At 33.7% G+C, this 9,057-nt stretch overlaps 1 protein-coding gene across 1 annotated transcript; it reads right to left on the reverse strand.

Moving 5' to 3' along the window:
* Nucleotides 1-5,469: 5,469 nt before the first annotated feature.
* Nucleotides 5,470-8,844, reverse strand: LOC115981423 (MDIS1-interacting receptor like kinase 2-like). The gene is made up of 2 exons (XM_031103557.1): nt 5,958-8,844; nt 5,470-5,880 (listed from the first exon to the last, which is right to left on the reverse strand). Exons 1-2 carry the CDS (start codon nt 8,842-8,844, stop codon nt 5,588-5,590), a joined length of 3,180 nt encoding a protein of 1,059 aa, XP_030959417.1. The 3' UTR covers nt 5,470-5,587.
* Nucleotides 8,845-9,057: the final 213 nt, after the last annotated feature.

The raw sequence follows: 9,057 nt of genomic DNA on the forward strand, positions 1-9,057 counted from the left end.
ACTCGATGAAGATCATGAAGTTGCTTGGTCACAAAACCCAATGGTATACAAAACATAGCAGCTTCTTAAAGAACTAGGGCAAACTAGGTTTCTGGTCACACTTCTTTACTCTTGTGAAATGTGCTCTTGTGTAATTGTGCGTAATCTTTTACAACCCTTAAAATAATCCTTATATATGTTTAGGGTTGTGAGAAAAGAAAGCCCAAACACATATCCACGGATTGGATGAAAAACAGAACAGAAAATCGGAAATTCATAAACCTCGATAGATACCCTATTTGTTGAGCTGCTGTTGAGCCACGGGCTGAAACAGCTCTTCAAGGCTCGATAGATGCTATCTGTCGAGTTTTAATGAACAACACTTTTCACACTTGAATCTTGGACAGACTTGCATGGTTTTAACACTTGAACTTAAAACCTTGTTTCTTGAAGTATTAAACACATCTTAAATCTATTCAATTACAAGTAAAGTGCATTTTGTCAAAAGATTAGCCAATTACATAAAAGAATGACATATGTTCCTAACATGTATAACACATATGTCCTAACAGTTTGAATCTTTTGATTCCTTTCAATAGTTATAGCTATGGATTATTCTTTTGAATGTAATTTATCTTTCTTTTATATTTTTCTATTGTTTAGTTATATATATTTTGTTTTGTTTCAATCATTTCTAAGCAATGAATCATCTGATTTTTTAATATTTTTTAGTCTTTCAGAAATTTTAATATCTTAATTTTTGAGTTACTTTTTTGTAGTATCTGAAACTATCTTATAAATTTTTTGTAAGACATTACACGTTCAAATAATGACTTCATCATCAAATTGTAACACAAATTGAAGTCATATAATAGCAAATCATGCAGTGGTATAGTTTCTTAGTCAAATTAAGATTTTATAAATTTATTTTAGTCTACCTCTCAAATAAGTAAATTCCCGTGCATAGTACGGGTTAGTAACTAGTTTGATATCTATTTTGTAACTCCAACTCTTAATTGTGTTAATGTTATCAAGATTAATGAATAAAGAAAAGATTGTGCCTAATTTTATAATTTTTAGTTTGGTACATTTCTCACATTAATTTTTAGTTTTGTCTAATTTTTCATATCATTAAATGTTATTATTTTTGTTTTGTTTTTTAAAATTTGAAATCGAGGTCATTTAACTATTAGTTGTGTAAATTTTGTGGCTCAATTATCTAGATTAAGTCCATTTGACTATTATTGAATTTTATATTACTTACCAGAAAAAGATTAAGTCAAACGAGTATGTTCTTGTTAATTAAGTCAAAAAACATTTAATATAAAGATTAAGTCGACTACACCTAACAAAGTAGCTATTTCATTTTGTCCGTACTTTTTTTTTTTGAGAAACATTTTGTCCATACTTAATTGTATCAATTTTGTCCCTAAACTATTAATTATCCCAATTTCATCCCAAAACTTTTAAAAATGGAAGAACTTTAATTGTGTCAAACTTGTCAATATATACATTCATTTGTGTCAATTTCATCAAAACTTTTAAAATCAGAAATATATGTTATTATATATTAAATATTTTTATGATGCAGCTAACAGAAAAATATGGTTTTAAGAACTCTATGTCTATGATGCAGTACAAACAAAGGATTTCTCAATCCAACTTTTGCTGACTTGATTATCTCTAATTGACATATTTAATTACAGTCCAACAAATATGTTCTTCGCCGATTGTCATTTAGTGGAAAAAAAGGAGGAATAACCATTGAAGATCTCCTGATGAGATGGCCGATATGGATGACATTGGTGAACATCCTAATCTAAAAAATGACTGAAATACCTCATAAACCAAAAAATTACCAAAATATGTCCCTAAAACCAAGAAAATTACCAAAATATCCTCCAAACCTTAGAAATTGACCAAAACACCCCTAAACGTAGAAATTTACCAAAATACCACAGAAACCTAAAAATTGAGCAATATACTTCCGAAACCTAAAAATTGAGCAAAATACCTTCGAAAGCTAAAAATTACCAAAATACCCCTGAAACCTAAAAACTACCAGAATACCCCATAAACCTTAAAAATGATTGAAATACACTCTAAACTTAAAAAATGACCAAAATACCCTCGAAACCTGAAAAAGACCAAAGTACCCTCCCGAAACCTAAAAAATGACCAAAATACCCCTAAACCTAAAAATGACTAAAATACCACCCTAAACATTAAAAATGACCAAAATACCCCCGAAACCTAAAAAATGACCAAAATACTCCAAAAACCTAAAAAATGACCTAAATACCCCTTAAACATAAAAAAAGTCCGAAATAAAACATAAAAAAAGTCCGAAATACCACATAAACCTAATTGAATTTCAATTGGATTTCAATTAGAGTTTAATTTTGCGTCACGTGGCTCATCTAATCTAAATTTTTAAATTTTTGTGCCTAAATCATGTGTGTGTGTGTAACTGTAATTAGTTTTAAATGTACACGTTCTTATGTACGGGGTTACACACTAGTTATACACATAATAGTAATGTAATGAGAAATTTGACATAACTAATATCATAAAAATTGAGGAAAAACCATTTTAGTACATCTAAATATCATAATTGAACTAATGTCTTATATGTTTAATAACTCAAGCTAACATCAATAGTACCACTTCAATTGATCAATCTCATGTGTAAACACAAGTTACATACTAGTATTAATTAATTTAAACTATAATTTGACCTCAAAACTATAATTTGAATTTACTATTTTTGTTATCATAACTATCAATTTTTGGAAAGCATATTAAAATAAATGTGTGTGCGTGTGTGTGTGTTTTTTTTTTTTTTTTTTTTTTTTTTTTTTTTTTTGTTCTTGAAAACTTTAAATATCTACAGTGTTAGAATACATTAATTTAGTTCCACATACAAATAGCATTTTGTTTAGTAGTCTACTGGTAGCACTTCTATGTGGAGTAACACTCTCTCAAGGGTTCAATTATCTGCGCCAACATAATTTTCAGCTTAATATTTTTTTCAGCGCCAATTTTTTTCATTTATTTTTTATTTGAAGAAACAAAACCCTAACCTATCTCTCTCGCTCCTCTACTCACGCGTTTTTGCCTCCCACAGACCTCACGCCTCTCCTCCCTCATTGATCGGTAAGCTCTCTCTCACTCTCTCTCTTTCTCTCTCATTGATCACCATTGTTGATGAGTAAGTCATTTATATCACTTTTTAACTGTCTCTTTGTACATTCACATTCACTTCTCACGTCTCCCTGTTTCTTTTCTGCATATAGTGACTTGGAGTTATTGTTTTGTGTTTCCATTCGAATCAAATATGAATGAGGATTAATATTTTTTTTCCCTTAAAAAACAAAATGTATCAATTAAAATTCCAGTAATAAGAAGGTCAAAAGATTGGCAAAAAGAAATAAAGCAATTCTAGAAGACCATTACATGTTTTTGCTATGGCGGAAAATGGGAGAGCAGTATTGTGGTGAACGTGAAAGATGTGCACAGAGAAGTGTAAAAGAAAAATAACTTTGAGGAATTATTATTGGATCCCATTCATGAAATGTTTTATGATTTGATGAGTTATTTGTACTTACAATGGTTGGAAAGCAAGTGTCTTGGAAACTTTAGGAAACATATTTGAAATTGATTTATTCTTAAACCTACCTTGTGTGAACATCATTAGAATTGATTTGAAACCCTATGGCAAGTTGTGAATAGAAGCACGGCATCGTATTTAGTCCTTTGCAAGGGACGGTCATACCGTAGCTAGTCCTTTGTGAGGGACGGTCCCAAGGAGGGGACAATGCACATTTGGTAGGTCCTCAGCAAGGGAGTTTATCAATCCTGGTTCCGAAGAGGAAGCTCCTTAACAAGGGAGTACACCCTTAGAGCTCCTCAACAAGAGAGTGTACCCTTAGGTTCCAAAGAGGGGACCACGCAACCCTGTCAATGGGGCGTTACACGTGAGGATTCATGCTCTCTAGACCTTATCTGAGTTTGAGGCATTACATGTGACCCCTTTGTCCATCATGGCAGAAAGGGGGAGATGTTGTGTTGAGGGGGAGACTTTTATTTGATTATGTTATTTTAATTCTAAAACTCTTGTTCTTTTCTATTTGGGACTTGTACCTTTTTTTTTTTTTAATCTTTGATACACTATGCTTTATGTTTAGTTTTTGGTTGTTGGTTTAACAATTGGTATCTGGCTTCTTATGTTGACTCACATGCTTTTATTTATGATTTTTTGTAGTATTTTTTTTATATATCATTGTAATCAATATTGTTTAGCTATCTTTATTTCCACATATGTGTTTATGCTTTATTTTAGTGTTTGAGAAAAAGGTAAGTAATCTCTACACAAGACATTCAACCTCCTTGCAGCTTCCTAGGATTGTGTAGTTTATAGGGATATAAATTTTCTTTGAGCTGTATTGTATTTGAGTCTTTAGATGTAAATTTTTTTGTATGAATTGTCAAAGGGGAAGATTGTGAAGTCCTTATTTTTTGGTTGACAAGTCATGAACATTTGTAACAGTTATAATCTAGGTTGTCTTTTAAATCGGTATTGAAGTAATTCATAGTACAAGACAAACCAAGGTTCAAACGAATCAAGAAACATAAACTGGACTATTATTGCACAGGATTTTATCACCAACTCGACCTGTCGAGTGTTACATAAGTGAACCGACTTCCTGCATATCTCAACTAATCGAGAATCATGCTGATTGAATTCGCAGTATTTTCTGTCAACCATTTGATCTAAAGCTACTTGCATCTTAAGTACACTATATAAGCTACTTGCATCTTAAGTACACTATATAAGCAAGCCTTAGAGCATGTTTTCTAAGACTACAAGAGAGTAGTGTATTGTACATAGATTTGAAATTTCCCAACCACTCTTGAAGCATCAGCCAGAGACCTATGTTTATTGGAAAGATCCTATGATCAAAGTGAAATTGTTGCATCCAATTTACATTCAAGTTACTGGTACAAATCTTTTAGAGTTGTTCTCTGAGTCCTGAGCGTACATTCGCGTGCAACAAGTTGAGAATAGAAGAACCCATAGTCTTGAAGCTGTGTGGTCACGTTAGTAAGTACTACAAGAAGTAGCATTAGATTTAGGGTTAAATATTTTTTTACACACTTCAATAATATTCTAGTGGATTTGTTGACTTGGGTATTGATGATTAAATCCCCCAAGTTTTTACTATGAAATAGTTTGTTTCATCGGTTTTCTCAGGTCATCATTTTGGTGTCTCTGTGTGATGCATATTCGTGTGTTGCTATTCATTTCAGATCTAAAGCATAATTAAATTAATTAATTATTTGGTCAAGAGTTGGTTAACTTTGTTACTATCGGGGCCAAAAACCCTAATAATAGCTAATCAAACATGTATAATCACAATGCCTTGAAATCTGTATTACTAGAAGCACATTATTAATACATGCAATTAAACATCTAGTAGTAATCTAGGCATTACATAATCTTAAACAAATAATTGCCTTCAACAACATAAATTTGACAGAATACAGTGTCTTATTTCATATCCTTGCTTGTCCTAGTTAGACTATGATGGCTCTAGGAAAGTGCACTTCAGCTTGATAAAATCCGAGAGACCATATGCATAGTTGGTCTAGATTTTGGATTAGCATGCAAGCATGCAATTGCCAACTTTCTGATGAGTATTAGTTGATTCTCAACCTCAAGAGTGGGAGGTGGAAGGTGTATGTCTAACAAATCATTCAACAAGAAATTATCCTCCACGGTTGAAGCAGATAGAATGGAGATAATTTCACCAGGATGCCTACCTTTGATCACTTCAATAGCCAAAACTCCAAAGCTAAACACGTCGCATTTCTCAGTTATCTTCATTGTATAAGCAAGCTCTAAAAAAAGTAGAATATTATGTCAATGTATTCATATGATATATGTTCTATATTGATTAAACAAGTAAGTACATTACCTGGTGCAAGATATCCATATGTGCCAGCAAGTGAAGTCCAATTGGATGAGTCTTGATTAAGAATCTTCGCTATGCCAAAATCTGAAACATGAGCCTCGTACTCTGAATCCAGCAAAACATTTTTGCTTGATATGTCCCTATGAACAATTGGTGGTGAACAATCATGGTGCATGTAAGACAAAGCGTGGGCCACACCTTTGACGATATTCACCCTCTTATTCCAGTCCAATTCTTTAGCTCCTCCATCATTGCTCAAAATTGAGGCCAAGTTACCCTTTTCAAGGTACTCGTAAATCAAAATTGAGAAACGTGAATGTGAACAAAAGCCATGCAATTTTACAATATTTCGATGCCGGATTTCTGTTAATGCGCTTATCTCATTTAAGAACTCTTTTTGTTGTGAAATATTACCATCACACAAGGATGTGAGTTTCTTAATTGCAAATGTGTCTCCAGATAATAGCTGGGCTTTATAGACGGTTCCATATCCTCCTTCCCCAATGCAAAACTTAGCATCAAAACCCTGGGTTGCGTCAAAGATTTCCTGGTACATTGTTCTTCCATCAAAAGTTGATATTGTAAACACTTCTTCCTTGTCCATGTATGTGTTTTGATTTGTCTGTGGATTTTGCCCTTTTCCTTTTAAAATGAAGAATATTCCTAGGAATAACAATACAAGTGAAAGTGTTCCCAAGAGAGGGAAAATGATTTTATTTCCCTTCTCTGAGACATGTCTTGCTTTACAGGGTTGCAATCCCGTAACGATTCCACACAATTCTTTATTACCTTGTAATGCTTCAATGTGAGCATCATGAAATGCTCGGCTATTGGGAAGAGGACCCTCCAACTCATTATAGGATATGTCGACAAACGACAAGCCACGCATCTTTTCGAAAGCAGTTGGAATGAAACCGGAGAGGTTATTATGGGATACATTCAACAACTCCAAGCTCTGCATATTGCTGATTTGTGAAGGTATCTCTCCTTCGAGTGAGTTAAGGCTCAAATCTAGCTGGGACAAATGAGCTAATTCACACATTTGGGCTGGAATGTTAAGGATAAACTTGTTGTTGCTCATATTCAAGTAATGTAGTTTCAAAAGGTTCCCTATATTTCTCAGGATTTCCTTGCCAAACCTATTAGTGGATAGATCCAAATACTCAAGATTTATTAATGATCCAAGCTCCAAGGGTAAACCACCATAAAGTTTATTGCCATTCAACATCAGCTTCGACAAAGAAGTCAACTTTCTAAATTCCTTTGGAACCTCCCCAACCAAGTGGTTAGAAGAAAGATCAAGTAATTGGAGTTGAACTAAGTCTCCAATTTCAAGTGGTATGCGACCAGAAATATTGTTCCCAGCAATCCTTAGAGTAGTTAGTTGTGTGCACTTGCCCCAATTGTGTGAGATTTCACCATAAAATCTATTGTAACTCAGGTCCATGTACTGGAGGTTTCTGTAGACACCAAAATCTTCAGATATATTTCCAAAGAATTGGTTTCTTTCAAGGCGGACTCTAATTAAGTTTGTACCGTTTCTCAAGGTTTTTGGTATTGGACCAGTGAGACTGTTGTTGTCTGCCCTTAGTAATTGGAGAGACCCACTATGGCATAAGTTTTGAGGCAAAAAGCTAGTGAAGTGGTTGGCATCTAGCAGTAGAGCAGTCAACTTCATTAAGTTTCCAATCTCTTGTGGAATGGAACCAGAAAGTTGGTTATCACAAAGGAATAAAGCTTTTAAGCCACTCAACCTACCAATGGAAATTGGAATAGTACCATTCAACTGATTTCTACTCAGTTCAAGATCAATTATGGACGTCAAGTTTCCTAATTCTTCAGGAATGGTACCAGAAAGTTGATTGTTGTACAGGTGTAAAACGGTTAAGTTTTTAAGAGAACCTAAAGATTTGGGAATTAAGCCAGAAAGATTATTTGTTTCAAGGCTTAAGAATATGAGAGACTTTAGATTTCCAATTTCTAGGGGGATGGAGCCAGAGAGCTGATTTTGGTTCATATGCAACAATGTTAGCTTTTCAAATTTTGCAATACTATAAGGGATGGGACCTTCGAAACTGTTGTTACTTATGTCAAGTTCAACTAAATTGGTAAGGTTTCCAATTTGTGGAGGAATGGAACCAGAAAGTTGATTATCATAGAGGTACAAATAAGCCAAGTTGCTTAAATTACCCAAAGATATAGGAATGGAACACGAAAAGAAATTACTATTGAGAGAAAAGTCAGTCAAATAGCTCAAATTACCTAATGAAGCAGGAATGTATCCACAGAAATTGTTGCCATACAAAGAAAGTTCATTAAGAGACTTTAAATGACCTATTTCTGGAGGAATTGAGCCACTTAACTGATTTTCAGCGAGGTGCAAGACCTCAAGGTTGATCAGTAGGCCAATCTGGGGTGGGATTTTCCCCGAAAAGTTATTAAAGGATAGATCAAGATAAATGAGTTTAGACAGGTAACTAATATCAATAGGAACTGTATTAAAGAGTTCATTCATGCTGAGATCAACAAATGAAAGGTTAGGGAGTGATGAGAATGAAAATTCATGGAGAGTACCTTTCAAGCCTGAGTTAGTCAGGTTTAATCTGATAACACTTCCTGCATGGTTGCAAGAAACACCGAACCAACTGCATGGATTTGAGCTTGCATTTTGATTGTTGGAAGAATTGGTTGCATTATTATTAGGAAGGAGAGTCCATGAAGGCAGGAGTGACTGGTTTTTATTTTGAAGACTGGCTTTCCAAAGGAGAAGAGCATTTGTCTCGGTTTCTTTATCTACGTAAACTGAATCAGAAATAAAGGAAAAATGTAACAGGGCCAACATGAATAGAGAAACGGGGGAAAATACGTTTTTGAAGCTAGTGAATGCCATGGTTTTTTTGAAGCTAATGAAAATTAAGGATCTGATTCAGTATCCCTGTTTATCAATTTTCATCATTCTCTTTCTTTAAATACCAATCAAGTCAAGCATTGTCTTAATGGGAAGAGAAGAGTTTCAACATCATCATTGACTTTGGAAGGGTAGAGCTAAGAATTTTTGTTTGAGGACCAAGTTTTAGCATTAATATATTTATCAAAAACAATC

Source organism: Quercus lobata, chromosome 3, assembly GCF_001633185.2.
Source record: "Quercus lobata isolate SW786 chromosome 3, ValleyOak3.0 Primary Assembly, whole genome shotgun sequence".
In the NCBI taxonomy this organism is placed as follows: Eukaryota; Viridiplantae; Streptophyta; class Magnoliopsida; order Fagales; family Fagaceae; genus Quercus; species Quercus lobata.